Below are 18,323 nucleotides of genomic sequence, written 5' to 3'. Positions count from 1 at the left end.
TCCAGTGACTTACAAATGAGGACAATAGAAGCAATCAAACCAACAAAAGAGCAACAAGTCCCAGTTAGTCTAACACAGTATTCACATCAATGCATTATTTTTTAATAATAAATAAAATAGAAAACAAGTTAATAGAATAGAAAAAGAATAGAGAACACTAGTGTTAGAGATAGATCGTAATAGAATATATTGATAAATTTCTGCCTACCAGGGTTACAGGTGCTTGAGCCATTGTTAATGCTCAGAGTGATAAAATCCTTCTCCCGACTCCCAAGATCATCTACTGTGTGATGTAATTTATGTTAATGATGCAATTTTGCGTGCTTCAGCGCTTATTTGTGTTCAATTATTTTAACAAGTTAAGGATTTTTAATTCATTGCATGTGTTAACATATATAGTTATATATAAATTCCATGTGTACATAAGCAGTGTGCTACTAGTGTATTTTAATATTAATTTTTTTGTAATTTTTGCTGTGTTTGTCATTTTTATTAATTATTGCTTTTTTATAATGAAAATGTCTATGTATAGCTTTTATTCATTTTTATTTCAGTTTTAGATATTTTAGTACATAAACTACAATGAAAATGAGAAATGCTGCTTTGCCAACTACCTGAAATAAAATAATTTATTTTTTTAAATATTTTATTTCAGTTAGGGTTTGTTTTTTTGTTTTTAGTTAGCTGTAATAACCTTGTACATGCGTCACTAAAGAACCATACGGTTATAATTAATCACAGTTCCAACACTAAAAATAAATCCTATCCTGTCATACTGCTGAAATAAGTACACTACATTTTATTCCCAGTGATGAGTAAATCTTTATTCATCAGTTAATTTCAAAATAATATTATATTAGAATTTTTAAGAAAGGAGGAGCAGTTACCTCGGAGGAGGCGGAGCTAATGCTGGTGCCATCTGATAGGCCGTTTCTACGGTACATACTGGAGAATCAGCCAATGGGGTGCAGAGACGCCCGGGCAACAGCGGCCCTCAGCCAGACCCCACATGTGACAAATCTTCCATACCTGAAGACAGACAGAGAGACATCAAAATATTAAGATACATACATTGTATAAAATATCTGACTCAGATGTCAAATGCAGTGCTTCATGGGAGTTTGTGGTTACAGATGAAGTGGGTTCAATCGTTTGACTGGTGGTTTGTGTGTGTGTGTGTTCATAAGAAAAACTTATGCTAAACATCTAAGGAACTCCACAGGGACTTAGTTTGCTCTCTTTCCCAGATGGCCAGAGGAAGCCCCAGCATACTTGACTGACCAATGAACCGCCCGGGCCGGGAAAGAGCGCAGCAAATAGGAAAGAATGTGACTTTTACAATGGAAATCCTCGCGGATCACTCACACAGTGATCAAAACACTTAATGGGTTTTGGGAAAGTTCTCCACACTCAGCTGGAGATCTAAAACAGACAATCCATTAGCAATACGACCCCACTTTGGTCTGAGAATCGGGAAATTGCATTTACAATAACAGACATGTTGCTGTAAATGAAAGCTTTTTAATCTCAGCTCCAGCTGTGCAAGTTTTTATCAAGTAGATCTCATATAACTCTATTTGAACTATAGAGCTGTTACGATGTTCTGACTTTCTGCATACAAACATTTCACAACACGACGTGCATCAACAAACAGATATGAGCCTGAAGGATCACCAGCATTTCTGAAATAAACAAGTTTACTTATACAATAAACTTCAGCCTGATGAACGTTTCACCTCTCAAGAAATTCTAAAGAAAATCTAGTTCATTGTGTTTATTATGCTATCAATTGTGTTGTAGATGCAAGAATGGTTGACTGATATTTTACATATAAACCACTATGAAAGTGCATATTATGGCCTCTTGCATAAAAAGACTAAAGCCTAATTTGACCTGTTACCGAGGTCAAAGCACTCCGAGGAGCTGTGATGACCTCTAGTGGCCATATGAGTTTCTTATAATAGCTTATGAATGTTTTTCAATGTGAAATCCACACATTTTTGGCTCATTATCAATATACTGATCTGACTGCACAACATAACTTTTAAAATCCATAAAATCCTTTATGGAGAGCCCACAAAACAGTGAAAAGTTTGGGGATTTTTTTTTTTTTTTTTTTTTTTTTTACAATTTGAAATCACTGTTTTCTTTAAGAATACAGTACATTGTAAACTGATTCCTGTGATACAAAGCTGAATTTTCATCATCATTATTCCAGTCTTCAGTGTCACATGATCCTTCAGAAATCATTCTAATATGCTGATTTACTGCTCAAGAAACATTTCTGATTATCATCAATTTTAAAAAAAACTGTTGTGCTACATTATTTTTGTGGAAATCTTGATGCATTTTCTTTTCAGGATTCTTTGATGTCTTTACTTTTGATCAATTTAATGCATCTTTATTAACGAATAAAATAAAATAAATATTTTTGAATGGTAGTGTATTTAATGCATGATCAAATCTGTTCACTGATCAGCATTATTAAAACAAAGTATACATTTAATGATTTAAATACCATACTTTAATTTCAAAATTAAATTAAAAAAAAATGTCTTGATAGTGATTGCTGTGATGTGCCTTTCATGTTGCATACTAAATAATATACTAAAAATAAACTACTAACAAAAAAATACAAACAATATACTTAATATATACAATATATACAAACAACAACACTCAGCCATACCACAAGATGGCAGTGCACAACTACAAATAACTCTGTACTACAGTACTTTACAGTACAGTAAGAGCTTTGTTTCAAACATCCATTTAATGTTATATCACTTAATTCACATCAATATTCAACTCATTTCCATGTAAGATGGAAAAGTATATTTATCTACTGTATATTTAAATAATACAATCATATGTGTTGTGTGAATCCGAGAGGTCTTTTGCATGCTTTTTCTTATTTAAAATAACCTAATTCATTACAAATTATAGGATAAACATAACAATGTGAGTGAAAACAGTATGGATTTAAATACTCTCAGTTTTCCAGTGTGACCCTGGGCGGCACACAATAAGGGTGAATCACAAAGGCTTCTCGATTCAGCTGAATTTGAGATGGCTCACATTTCTCTCTGCTCCTACTTGTAACCCGTTCAACACCACAACCCCAAAACCCTCCATCTCTCTCACACCAGAGCTGTCTGATTATAATCTGAAAGCATTTCCGATAATATCAGCCACTGTAATCCCCAATGAGTCAGTGATAATATCATCTCACACATCAGCATTACAGAGGATCACCAGCGCAGCAGTTGAGCTCTCTTTCTCAGTCTGTCTGACATCACCCGTTTGAGACGCCACCTGGACTGAGAGCGGGTGTGAAAGCTATTAAGTGTTTCCAAGGAGACGCACTTTAGTTTATCTCCCGCTTTCACTTAGTCCACTCCAATTGAGTGGGAGCCTCGATTATTATTGTTTTTCACAATACAGGCTTAAAGAATGAACCTTACTTGAAGGGTTTAAATCGAGCATGAACATCTGCTCAATCTTTAAGCCAAAATGTTCAGCAAATACAGTACACCTATTGTAGTATAGAGTATAGCATAGCATAGCATAGTATTTGTTATAGTATTGTGTAGTATAGTATATAATGATATACTATACAATTGCACAATATAGCACTTTAATATAGTAGTATAACGCTGAATAATATAGAATAGTGATAGTATTTTGTAGTATAGTATACGTGATAGACTATACTAAAGTATAGTAGGCTACAGTATAGTATACCATATATATGATATATATATATATATATTATATATATATATATATATATATATATATATATATATATATATATATATACACACCATAAATATATAGTATAGTACAGTACAGCATAGTATAGAATAGCATATAGTGATATACTATACTACAATATAGTTTACTATAATGAAGTATAGTATACTATACTACAGTACAGTGTAGTATAGCATGGTATAGTATAGTATGCATAGTATAGCATAAGGTGATACAAGAAAGTATAGTATAGATACAATATAGTATAGTATAGTATAGTATAGTACAGTACAGTACAGCATAGTATAGTATAGCATAGCATACAGTGATATACTATACTACAGTATAGTTTACTATAATACAGTACAGTGTAGTATAATATGCTATTGTATAGTATGTGTAGTATAGCATACAGTGATACATGATAGTATAGTATAATACAGTAAAGTACAGTACAGTATTGTGTAGTATGAATAGAGATAGTATAGAAATAGTACTGTGCAGTATAGCATATGGTGATACGCTATAGTATAGTATAGTATAGTATAGTATAGTATAGTATAGTATAGTATAGTATAGTATAGTAGGCTCAAGGAATAAGAGTTTTTTGCTTTTTTATTTTGGTTAAAAACTAAACTTTTACTTCTATATTTTTCTCATTTTATGAAGGCTTAAAACGGTTTTGTAAACTTTGGTTATTTACCAATAAACTTATTACTTATTTTAACAAAGACTTCTTTTATTCAGCTGCTTTTCAAACTGACTTTTAAGGAAGTATGGTAATCTAAATATTTAAATAAACCACTCAATATTTGAATTGTATAAATCAGTTAATATCAAAACCTATTTATGATCAGTGCTTACATATCACAACTGTCACTTCCACCACAATAAACATTTTGGAAATATCAAAAGATTATTCAGTTACAGTGGTGGTATCTGTACTATACCATAGTATTTTTACTTTGGAAAACATACTACCACCATACTTTTACATAAATTGTTCCTCCTTATTTTGAGCTCAAGAAATTGCCACCCATCCCCAGCAACAGCATTTTCCAATTGGTCACAAGACAATTGTTTTTATAATGAACCTGCTGTATCGGTTCGCAAATCACACTGAATGATTTATTCCAGAACTGAACTGATTTGATTGTAGCTGTTCTTGAATCAACAACTAAATGATTCAATGATCCAGTCAGAGTTAGTCTTCACGTCTGAATCAAAATGTAGCGAAAAAGTAAGAATTTTAGTAATGACTGTTGTTTATGAATATCATACGTTACAACTCTCAGTTATTTGTGAACTAAATTTACTGTAAAAGACCAAGCTGACTGTATAAAAATGCTTGGATGTGGACATGTCTTTATTTGATCATTATGGTCTTTACAGGGTATAAGCTACTTTAGGTAAAAACTAAATATTGTTAAAATAATGCAAATAATACCCATGCATCTTTCCACACCTGTAGCAGTTTAAATTGATAGCGTTCTTCTTATTGTATATTTTCACCATGCAACCACTTAATTTTTCCTAATTTTTAAATACTGTATATTTTGTTATTTTCACTTATTTGCACACTTGAATTTTCAGTAACCTTGAAATGTATTTTGATATAGTGTATGTTTTGGTAATTAGAAAAGTTTGCTTTTCTGCAGAGCAAAATCTTCCTGCCCAGTCCAAAGATTTCTTCAAACTAAGCTGCAAAGAACAAATTAACTTTCACAACTTTATTGTGTCAAGCAGACACATGCACATCAAAGACACATATTCAGTGTTCAGACTTGATCTGACCAGTCACAGTGAGGTAATAAGGAGGTAAGTAATGTTAAAACACACACACACACACACACACACACACACACACACACACACACACACACACACGTTACTGAATTGGGATCCTGGTAAGGTGTTACTTCAATCACACCCTTTTTTGTCACCCTGGATCTCTTTAATTATCCCTCATCTCTCTCTCATGTTCATTAAAGCAGCTGTGAGGTTCTGTAATTATACGGCTCAGTCTGCAGCGCTATTAAATTAAGCTCACCCCAGGATCTGTCCTCCTCATGCACGCATTCAGCAATAAAGACTTTTTGGCCAATACTGAAAGTTGGTACAGCATGTATAAAAAGTCTCTTATGACTCATATGATACTGAAATGTTTCTAGACATGATTGATTCCAATACAGACTCAATCCAGCCTGTACGCTAAAGATGCTAGTTTAGCATTTAGATACCATACTTGAAGGAACTGCACATTGAAAATAACTAGTATGGCACAAAACAGGCTCAAGTAACTCTGACAGTAATTCTACAAGAACCAGTTCATCAGGTAGAAAGATAGCACATTTTCTGTATTATTCAGAGCCTGTGAATGAGAACTAGAAACAGGAAACAGGAAAACCCAAATATTTATCTGTCTTTTAAGTCTATGGACAGCATCAAAATTATATTTTTATGGATAATGTAATCCCAGAATGCACTTTGAAGAGCTCAGTGAAAAGTTTAGTCTAAGATGGTGGATAGAGTCTAAAAAATTTTTCAGATATTATAAAATTAAGAGCCAGGGGGTGAAAACTTCTTGAAATTGAGGATCAGGGTAAATTTTTGTCTTCTGGGAAAGTAGCTTCTGAAGGACGATACTAAATGAAGAAAAAAAAAATATTTAAACAAAATAAGAGAAATTTACAAAAGCTGCTGAAAAGCAAAGAATATGCAGGAACTGGGGGATTTTTCTGAAGAATAGTGGCCAGTTTAACTGTTTAGGACAAACAAGAGGCTCATGAACAACTATCAGAAAAAAAAAATCAAATCATCAAAGTCATGGCTCATCCAGGTAATAGCCTAACACACAGTGAATGTGGTCATTTTTTATAAATTCAGCTATTATTCTGTCTTGTGGACTATGCATCTTTAAATATCATATTCAAGACAGTACTAAAAATAACATACATTTTGCATGATCCCTCTTATTTTGGTAAAATAATGAACATTTTGCAGATTCCGTAAGGTATATGTAAAGTTTCAACCTCAACGGTATATAATATTTAATTATAAAATGATTTGAAATGGGTAATTCACCACTGACAAGACAGACTTTTAAATAAAGTAAAAAGGTGATTTTTTTTTTTTAACTGAATTAAGAAAAGGGGAAAATGGCTGTGGCATCATTTCCTTTTGTCAAAAATGTAGGAAAACTTGAATGCACTAGTCTGGGATACAAAAACATAGATAACACCCAGATACCATTTAAACACATTACTGACATTGTAACAATACAATATATTTGAAAACTGGCAAAGCTGCTGTTTAATCATTCTAAAATATAAGTGAAAATTCAAAATGTTGCCTTGGCAACTACTTTAAGTGCAGTGCCAGTGAAGTTTGTGCTGCTTTAATATCACTGCTCTACATCTACATCCTGCGTCACGCATGTGAGTTTCAGTCTGATCAGAGCAGGAAACTCACACATTGTCATCTGCAGTATTTCTCGCTAGTCAACCGTGAGAATGAACTCTTAACTTCACAGGTCAAGTTCAGCTCTAGAATCTGCATGCATATTAGCTGGTCCGAACCGGGGAAAAATAAAAATAAAAACCCCTAAACATTTACTAAAACCAAGTACAAACTGGTACACTGAGCATTAAAAACCAGATGGATGATGGTCTGACACTTTATAATATGAAAACTGAATTTGACATTAGTATAAGGCATCCACCCTCAATAGAGATATTTACAGCAGAACCGATGTGTGAATTTTTTTCCCAGGGATCATACTTGGCAACAAAGCGCTTTTTTCTCATCCCTCCCACAATCCTCGGCTCCAAGGGACCATCGCCATGGCAACAGCAAACCACTTGGAATGTGGGCCGGCTGGCTGCGGTTGTGAGGTTCTGAATGGGCTTTGACGGTTGCCGGGGGAAACAGAACCATGAGCGCAGCAGGGATACTTCACCCTGGATGTCATACTTGGAGAAAGTTTTATCTGAGACTCTCTGAAAGAATATGTGGGGAAAAATGTGCAGTCAGGAGGTTATCATCAAATCTGACAGAGCGATCAGGACTTCGAGACATGGAGCCGAGCTGTTCTGTATCATCCTCAAGTGCTTTATTTTGCGATAATGACTGCCTGACTGTACACTATCCAACTTATCAGTAACTTAACAAATAGAAAAATATATATATAAGTTTAGCGGTCTTTATACTAAATATGTTAGCTAAGAAGAATGAAACACTGCATAAGCAGAATGTAAATTAATGGTAGTTTAATTGGTTTACTGTTAAGCTATTAAAAATGTTTTGTTACCTGACATAAATTAAAATACAAATATTAGACGGAAATCTTAAACAGAAAATGAAAATTAGAAATGTTTCTTTGGAAACGAATAACATAAATATGTTTAATTGCTTCAAATACTAAAGCAGAAATAAAAATGCCTTAGAAACTAACTGAAATAAATTTAAGCGCTAAAATTACTAAAACAGAAATGTAAAAAAATAAATAAAACATTAGAAATGCTAACCGAAATAAATGTTTAAGTGTTACAATTACTAAAACAAAAATAAAAACTACTAACTGAAATACATATAAGTGATAAAATTACTAAAATGGAAATAAAATAAATTAATAAAAAAATGAGATATGTTGCCTTTTGAAATTGAAATACATGAGTTTGAGTGCTTAACTAAAACTGCAATAAAAAAAATTAGCTAAATAGAAATGCACTTAAAATATATAGTAAAAATTACAAAAGCAATTAATTAAACAAAAAATGGAAAATCTCAAAATCTGTAAATAAACTAGTTCAAAATATTAATAAATATAAATAATACTAAGAATGCACATACTGTATGTCTGCCATACATCTAATACACATCAGATGGTAAGGATAAGCACTGTGCTCATCATAACCTATTACAAAACAAAGGCCCAGGTGTGAAGCTGTGCAGATAAAAGAAGTAGAGATCTTCCCTGAGCTTCTCAAATGTCTGGAGTACTGATGGAGTCAGACTGAGGCGGTGGACTCGTCCTCAGATGCACCGCAGAGCTGATCTGAGATTCAGTGCATGACATCAGTGCAGCCGTTTCTAATGGATCCAGTGTCATATAACACGCCAGATCAAGCATCAGGAGGGTTAGAGGGGAAAACAGGAGAGCAGGGAGGTAAAAATGAGAACGAGCTGATTGTGACACTCAGTGGGCAGGTTTTTTAAGAAATACTATGTACAATTTAGGTACTAATATTAAGGTACTTAAATGCATCCTTTAGGGTTAAATAAGGTGCAAAGATGATGCTTTTGAAAAATGATCAACCGAGTGAGAGCTTTTGTACCTTTTTTTCTGAGAGTGATGGGGTAATATGAAAATACAGAGCAGGACATGTTTCAAACAAGCTAAGGTGAGGAAGAACTTCAGCATTGTTCTTACAGTCAACGACAAGTTTCATTGTTTAACTGCACAATAATATAGAATTCAATTAACGTTTCATATCATCTAGTTTTCAAAAGGTTTCAAATTGATTCATACAATCAGACTAAAGTCTGAACTATACATACATTTATGAATTTAAGTTTAGGGGTCAATAAGATTTTTTTAAAAGAAATGTCTATGTAATTTAGCAAGGATGGATTGAATGAATCAAAAGTCTCAGAAAAGACACTTAAATGTATTTTAAATAAATGCTTTCTATTCATCAAAGAATTGTAAAAACCTGATGGTTTCTATAAATGAAGCAGCACTACCGTTTTCAACATTCATAACAATCAGAAATGTTTCTTGAGCAGCAAGTCAGTATATTAGAATGATTTCTGAAGATCATGTGACACTGAAGACTGGAGTAATGATGCTGAAAATTCAGCTTTTCATCACAGGAATAAATGACATTTTCAATATTTGACACTAGAAAACAGTTATTAAAGGGGTCATGATGCGATTTCAATTTTTCCTTTCTCTTTGGAGTGTTACAAGCTCTTGGTGCATAAAGTAGATCTGTAAAGTTGCAAAGAATAAAAGCCTCAAATCCAAATAGAGATATTCTTTATAAAAGTTAAGACTCGTCCACATCCTCCTAAAACGGCTTGTTCTAACACGCCCCCACATCTCTACGTCACTATGTGGGAAGATTTGTATAACGCGGCCCAGATGTTCACGCAAAGAAAGAAGGTGTAACTTTTATTCTGGTTGTAGTATTGTTTTTGCCGCCGGCACCATGTCGTATAGACGCTGTGTGTTTCACTGTGAAAGGAAAACTACTTTGTTTGGCCTTCCGAAAGAGGACGATATCCGCTTCGTCATGCCTGGAGCTGATCCGTGCTGGTCGCTGAGGAAATACATCAACTCTGCACTGTGGATCACAGAATGGGCTTTCACCGTGGATGAAGCAGAGTCCAGTCCGGGGCCGTCGCATGTGGTTGCCGCACGCACAAGGTACGCTCCTTCGTAGAATCCGCCTGCCACGCCGTTCTCAAGCTGCCCGCCTCTACTCACTCAAGCCAGCCACAGCTTACTCTAGACCGCGGCTCACTCTAGACCTCTGGCCTCTGCTCACTCAAGGCTGCGGTGTGTGACGCTGTTCAGTTGAAAAAGGGAAACTACTTTGTTTCTGCCTTCCAAACGAAGACACGACTAAAAATCATGTTTATAAAGGGTTTTATGTTTATGTCTCGTCTCTCCGTCCGGACAAGGCATCAAAATATGTTAAGGGGCGTAACACGCTTGAGGCGTTCGGCCAATCACAACGCACTGGATAGCTGGCCAATCAGAGCATACCTCGCTTTTCAGAACGATGAGTCTTGTGAAAATCAACGTGTTTCAGAAGGCGGGGCATAGAGGAGAAACAATAATGTACATTATGTGGAAAATAATGTGTTTTTTGAACCTTAAACCGCATAAACACATTGCATTACACCAAATACACCAAATAATGTTCTTTTTAGCAACATCACATGACCCCTTTAATAATATTGCACAATATTTAAGTTTTTACTGTATCTGCTATATTAAGTGTTTGTACTGTATTTTTGACAAAATAGCCTTTGTGAGCATAAGAGACTTTCAAAATCTTTTGAATGTTAGTTTATATACATAAACATAAACTGAGTTTGACTTTTATTTTTAACTCAAGTGTAGATAAAACAAACGCAGAGTTTCTGTTCTGATGTTACAGTGATTAATTAGCTATAATAATCTGATCTTTTGGTTCCTGTCAAATTCCACATACATATTTAAATTTTTTTCATTTGTATTTGCAAAGTGTGTAATTGCAAATCTTTTTTCTTTCCTTTTTAATTCTACAAAAAATAAAATAAATAAATAACAATAACAATAAATAACTGTATTGCACATTTAAAATAAACTCATAAGTCACATTTATGTCAGGCAGCAACAGGGCTCCAATTATAACCAGAATAGAATTGAGCAGGTGCTCGCATCTCAAATGTCTCACACATGCTCGCTGCCATACAAATACAGCCATGGAAAGAAATAATTGGGTCAGAATCTAATATTTCCCACACTTTGATAACAGATGCTGTGTATTTTTAATGCTGTGTGGCTCTGAGGGCGAGAACTTCATCTATACGGACTCCCCTTTGAACTGACGGCTCAACACCTAAAAATAGGAGCGCAGCGGGCCAAAGAGCAAAAAAAATATAAAACATTCAGACAGATATCAATTCAAGCTGCAAATAGCTAAACCTACTGCTCCGCTGATGTGTGTTTTTAAATGGCCAAAGCCAATATTCATATTTAGAGGGATCTATATTAATTTTTATTTATATTACATTTATATTATTTATATACTGTATAAAAGTAGGCTATTTAAAAATAATCATTTCTTTAATTGAAATATTTAATATTAACATGTTCATATATTATTAATATAACAACATTAAATGTTAATAATTAATTAAATTAACAAACTGACCTCAAAATAGTAAAAATACATTTGAAAACAGATCGTTTGCACCTTTCAGTTAGGATCTGCCTGACTGATATCAATCTACAGTATGACAGAACGGAGATAAAGATTATAACTGCTCAGAATCTCTTCTCACTGTACACATGCAACAAGAGATCTTTAGGCAAGCGCTTCAAGTACATTATCTTTAATTTATCAAGTTCTTGGAAACGAGCCCCACTGATTCGATGTCAGCTTAACTCGACGCTTTCAACAGGAAGCTGTAAGATAACGCAGTTCTTGATCACTGATCTCTGAATCGTTGTTCATATTATGCATGACAAAGATATGTTTTTTTTAAAGAATTAATTAAACAGCATCTGTTAATGGTGTTGCTGGCAGTTTCTGGGCTCAAGCTGATCCAGACTGGAGGAGTCTTATATAACATTAGACCTATTATTACGGCACTATATAATTATGAGCACTGAAAGGGCCAGAGTTTGTTCGTTTGAAATAACAAACGCGGTCATGATTCTTCAACACAGTCATGCTAATACTATCATATACCCTCATCAGAGGAGGCCATGACACTGAATGACTGTTTATATAGACAGTTTGTGGTTCGTACTGTAAGCAAAGGATGGTCAGACTGGATTTTAGGGACTTACCGTACAAACTGGAAAGACCAACAACACACTTACATTTCCTGTTTAAGTTCCAAGCTGTTTACTGATGTACGTTTAATCAAAAGTGCAGTTTTAAGTTTACCTTACTCTTTAAAATGCATGTTTGTATGAAAAAAGAAATCTGTAACACTTCAGTACAGGGACCAAATCTCACTAGTTGATTATTAGCATGCCTATTATTAAAATATTGGCTGTTTATTAGTACTTATAAAGCACATAATCTACATGACCATATTCTACATCATTAATCCTATTCCTACCCTAACAACTACCTTACTAACTATTATTAAGAAGCAAATTAGGAGTTTATTGAAGCAAAAATGGTTTATCAATAGCAAGAATTGGACCTTAAAATAAAGTGTGACCAAAAATCTTTTAAAAGTGTGTTTAGGGTCAAACATTATGGGGTCTGTAATACAGAGGCTGCATTTATTCAATCAAAAGTACAGTAAAAGCTCTAATGCTATAACAATTTATAATAACTAAATATTAAAAGTTTAATTTATTTCTGTGATCAAAGCTGAATTTTCAGCATCATTACTCCAGTCTTCAGTGTCACATGATCTTCAGAAATCATTCTAATATGCCGATTTGCTGCTCAAGAAGCATTTCTGTTATTATCAATGTTGAAAACATGCATTTTTGTAATGCATTTTATTTTTTTAGGATTCTTTGGCAAGTAGAACGTTCAAAAGAACAGCATTTATTTAATGCATTATAAATGTCTTTACTGTCACTTTTGATCAACTGAATGCATCCCTGTGGAATAAAAGTGATGCATATTACATAAAATGGATATAAAATATCTTACTGACCCCTTTAATATCTTGCTGTCTTACCTTTGAATGGCAGTGTAAACAACATGGAAAAAAAGACGTACAATTACACTACCATAATCTTTTGGGATATGCACTATTAAAAACCAAGGAAGTTCAGTGCTAACAGACAACAAACAGGCCTTAAAGTATATCTGTCAATGACGCTCACTGGAGTGAATGCAGATGTTAAAGTTCAGAAATGACAGTGGGTGCTACGTGATGAGCGTGTGTGAGAGATATAAATACAGTCTTGTGAACATGAGCAGCTGGCAGAAGTTTCCTGATCAATGCTGGTGTAATGTCAGACGTCCAGACAGCTGCAGGGGTCCGGGACGCCCTCATTTACCCCCCACTGCTCGACTGCAACTCTACAGACAGACAAGGAGCTCAAGATGTACAAATATGTGCTCTGACAGAACTGCACACATATAAGCATGTACTCTTCCTTCCTGATGCAGTGAGAAACAACTGTTTTTATGCTGGAACTGCTAATAACTTACGGTCAACTTGTTTTTCATTACACAGTTCAAAAATTCACCTAAAGGAAAAGTTCACCCAAAAATGAACATTTGTTGAAATTGTACTCACCCTCAGGCCATGCAAGATGTAGAGGAGTTTGTTTCATCATCAGATTTGGAGAAATGTAACATTACATTACACAACAATGGATGCTCTGAAGTGAATGGGTGCCGTCAGAATGAGAGTCACAGCAGCTGATAAAAACATCACAATAATACACAAGATATCCACACCACTCCAGTCCATCAGCTAACATCTTGAGAAGATAAAAGCTGTGTGTTTATTGTGCAATAAGCTGCAATATTGGATTACTGTGATGTTATTATCAGCTGTTTGGACTCTTATTCTGACGGCACCCATTCACTGCAGAGCATCCACTTTTGTGTAATGCAAATGCTAAATTTCTTCAAATCTGATGAAGAAACAAACTCATCTACATCTCGAATAGACTCGAGGGTGATGACATTTTCAGCAAATTTTCATTCCTTTAATACACTATTGTTTATACGATGTCATTGGTTTCTCTAGTTTCACTTTCACAAGCATATGTACACAAACAAAACAGAGGCGCATACACTGCTTACAAAATATATACAATGATTTTGGTAATACTTAGAAGTGTGCACGTCATGTGGATGACTTTGATGGTGTTTTTTTTTTGTCATTTTTGGAGCTTAGTTTCAGTTATGAAAATACTTTAATATCTTTGTTTGCGTTCAATGGAAGAACAGGTTTGGACCGACATGAGAGTTTCTGAATCTGCCTTTGTAGGTGTAGCTACTACTATGAATCTTTCTAGATAAAACACTACCATTCATGACATCTGCTCATGACAAGGCTATCCACGTTTGTCCCGGTCAACTAAACCCGCATTCATGTGGCGTAGTAGCAGACGCCACAACACACGAATACTACACCGGCTCCTGAACGGAGGAATGCTCTGGCTCTCTGCCATCAGGAATGAGCATCTCGATTGAGCAGAGCTGCTGAATTCCTTCTCACTTACTCCAAGTTTCGTCCTGATCAGTTACACACGTCTCACATTGCCTGCACCGCAAGAGCATGAATTGCATAGCAAGTATAACAGACACTGCATCTCAGCATCTGAGGAAACAATGGCTTTTTCAACAACAAAAAGATGCTTTGATACTGAAATGGCCTAAATCTTTACAATGGAACACTTGAACAGACCAACCAGACATGTGCTGTTTAAATGTTTTAAAAACATCGTAATCCAAAGAGGCATGTGGCATTTGCATCAACTATTAATATTACAACATATGTGACCCTGGACCACAAAACCAGTCATAAAGGTTATTTTTTTGCATATATAAGGTTTTCATTTATGTATAGTTTGTTAGGATAGGAAAATATTTGGCTGAGATACAACTATTTGAAAATCTGGAATCTGAGGGTGAAAAATGGCTGAAAAAAAAAAAATCAAATATTGAAAAATCACCTTTAAAAAAGTGTCCAAAAAAAATTGCTATGCAAAATAGCCATTTTTATGGTTGTAAATTTGAATTATAAAGTTTTTATTGATATGAATTTGAATTAGAAAGTTTTGGTTTTTATTGTTTTATGGTATTTTGACAATGTATTGTTGACTTGCAATGCATATAACTTAGCAAAAAAAAGTTTTGATTTATTTATGGTAGGACGTTTACAAAATATCTTCATGGAACATCATAATCTTTACTTGATATCCTAGATTTTTTGGCATTATAAAGAAAAATCAAATATTTACTTCATAATAATTTTGACACAATGTATTTTTGACTATTGCTACAACAACACACAATGTGTGCTACTGTTATAATGATTTCCTGTGCTCTAGGCATTGTTTTTTGGTCTGTGGTTAGGTATGTTTTTGTGCTTTGTGGTCAAGTGTAAAATATGGAATTATGATTTATATTATATCTTAAAACATTAGAAGGTGTGTTTAGTATAATATAATAAAACGAAAAAAAAGTAAATTGGGTGCTACCAACAATGGAATGATTGTGATTCAACAATAGCAATTTCATTAGTTTAGTTCCTTTAAAAATAATAGATGGTCAAAAAGACATATTTCTTAAGAAAATATAGAAATTTATTTTAGAGCATTAATCGACATTGTGGTTAACATGCTATTACCTTCAGAAATTTGTCACCGGCACCCAGTTAACTTCCATGAGAACATCTATCACAATTGGGCAGGGCAAGAAACATCAACTCTACCATAACCATTTTCCAATAAAAGCCTATGCTCTATAAGAGAGCTCTTCTTCCCCGATATTTCTGAACACCACACCACCAATCTAAATGCTTTATTACTGCACTGGTCAAAACTTTTACAAGTATTGCACTACTATGTTACTGTTCTACTTTATCGCACTGTAAACTATTTTTACTGTACAAGCACAGTATATATAAAATATAATTTACTACTGTGTATTTTAGAACAATACTTTATGCACACTCATCCAACTGTATTTATTACCAATGTTCCTAAACGTTTGCTGCTGTTCATAATGTGGATATATAATCCTACATTGCTCTGGTTTCATATGTACATACAATCCCCACTGCATTCCTATTTATATTCTGTATATACTCTGCTCAATACTGTATATAGCAACCCCACTGTACATTCTGTAAATCATAGTTTATATGTATATAAACACTATATATTCTTACTTCTGGTTATACTGCATTTCATTAGCTCTGTACTTTACTCTATAATATAAAGTTATCTAATCTATATCTATATATATATATATATATATATATATATATATTATTATTATTATTATTATTATTATTATTATTGAGTACATAAACACATATTTACAATAAAAATCCAAAAAATTAACAACCTCCAAAAGTTAAAACAGTGACATTGTGCTTTCAGAGATATTACAATAAAAGCTAACAATGCCACACCATATACAAATACTTACTATTTAATTGACATTAGAAATTATCCAAAATGTCATACTACAAAACAACATATTTCATTATAACTGCCTCAGAAATATAAACAAACAACATGGCCATAAACGAGCTGCTGCTGTCTCAGGATTTTGAGTCTGATCATACGGGCAACATGAAAGGGCTGTAACCTTTCACCTTTACTAACCCTTCTTAATGCATGACGTGTTCCTAATCAATACTCACTCCTTGGACTCATCCATAAAATCAATCAAATCAAAATCTGGTTCGCCTACCTTCTATCCCCGCACTGTATTATCCCGGATCAATGAGAAGAAACAATCACGTTTTGCCTCCAGTCATCCATTAAACGAGCTCAACTGCGCATATAATCCAATACAGCACGTCAGGTTATTATCCCAGAGCGTCAGAGCTATGTTATGTGTTTATAAATGTGAAGACATTTGCAAGAGATGTACACAAACATGGCAGAGATACACAAATATCATACTGCCAAAACAAGCGAAACATTCATGGGCAGGAAGTGTCAGGTAGGTTCCTTTGATCTAATAGGCAGGTCAACTGCCCAATCACATGCGTTATACCGACACATAACCCCGCCCACCACGAAGCGCTAGCCAATCGCGCTGAAGAACCGGGTCTATGTGAATTTGAAGTGGACTCGCAGGTGCATCTGAGCAACAGTGATGTCTTCCTCTGTAATTTAACACTTTAACATTTAACCAATCTTATTATAGTTTTAAATAAATTACATACTAACAAATCTAAAATAATTGATAAAGAATCCATTTTTATGATGCTTTTTAAGTAAACTTTACAAACAGTACGTTAACTCCAGATACTCTTTAAAATAAAAGCCAAATATTTTCTGTATTTACGTGATTTATTTCTATTTATGTCTTCTTTCAGTTGTTTGCTTACACACACACACACACACACACACACACACACACACACACACACACACACACACACACACACACACACACGTGATGAGTGTGTGTGTGTGTGTGTGTGACATCAAAGTACCTTAAATGTTTTAAAACTTACAATATGTGAGCATATTATGTCGGCTGCCATCTAGTGTCTGAAACCCTGAATTGCAACTCAAACACAAACAGAAAATGAAATGTTCTTCGTGCAACAAAACAAGATCTCCAGTACAAATAGAACATTTATTGCTAAACACATTTTTGTACAAATCTCACAAAGTTTCACAAAGTTCTTCTATAAGAAGAAACCACAACAGAAACGGTGCCGTCCGGAAATAAAAGTTTTCTGATAACCAGATATCATGACAGTCCTGTTGAGGTAGTGATCCGTCATCCTAAAGCTCTGCCTGTCACTTAAGAAAATTTGGTCACTTGAGAATATATATTTTTATATAACTGTTTCCAATTAAAAAAAATCACATATATTTTTACCACATTATATTATAAGATACATACACAAATACCATGTATTAAATTGTTTAAACCTTTATTGAAAAAAAAAAAAACTGACAAAGAATGGATATATAATTTAATACATGGCTGAATTTATTTTCCATAAATATTCTGATTGACTTTGACTACCAAAAGGTAGTGGTTTTTAACCGTACTGATTACTTAGCTTTCATATATTCTGTTTCCACTTACATGATTGTCACTTGTTTGTTCTGTTTGAGGCATATAGAAATTTGCACATTCATAATAATAATAAAAAAAACA

The 18,323-nt window shown here is 34.0% G+C and overlaps 1 protein-coding gene across 4 annotated transcripts in view; it reads right to left on the bottom strand.

Moving 5' to 3' along the window:
- The window catches only part of LOC109067049 (ras-specific guanine nucleotide-releasing factor RalGPS1-like), a 123,625-nt gene extending 106,456 nt beyond the window's left edge, over positions 1-17,169 (bottom strand). For 2 of the 4 annotated variants that reach the window (XM_042723224.1, XM_042723228.1), the window contains exons 1-2: positions 16,890-17,169; positions 888-1,029 (exon numbers count right to left, since the gene is read on the bottom strand). In XM_042723224.1, coding sequence (XP_042579158.1) covers positions 888-944 — 57 coding nt within the window. In that variant the 5' untranslated portion in view covers positions 945-1,029; positions 16,890-17,169. Of the gene's footprint in view, positions 1-208; positions 284-887; positions 1,030-16,889 lie in introns of those variants that run through there. The other 2 variants (XM_042723225.1, XM_042723227.1) reach the window with 2 other exon arrangements.
- Positions 17,170-18,323: the final 1,154 nt, after the last annotated feature.

Source organism: Cyprinus carpio, chromosome B5 (genome assembly GCF_018340385.1).
Source record: "Cyprinus carpio isolate SPL01 chromosome B5, ASM1834038v1, whole genome shotgun sequence".
Taxonomy (NCBI): Eukaryota; Metazoa; Chordata; class Actinopteri; order Cypriniformes; family Cyprinidae; genus Cyprinus; species Cyprinus carpio.
Note: the sequence above shows the minus strand (reverse complement) of the source record. Positions and strands in the feature narration are given on the sequence as shown.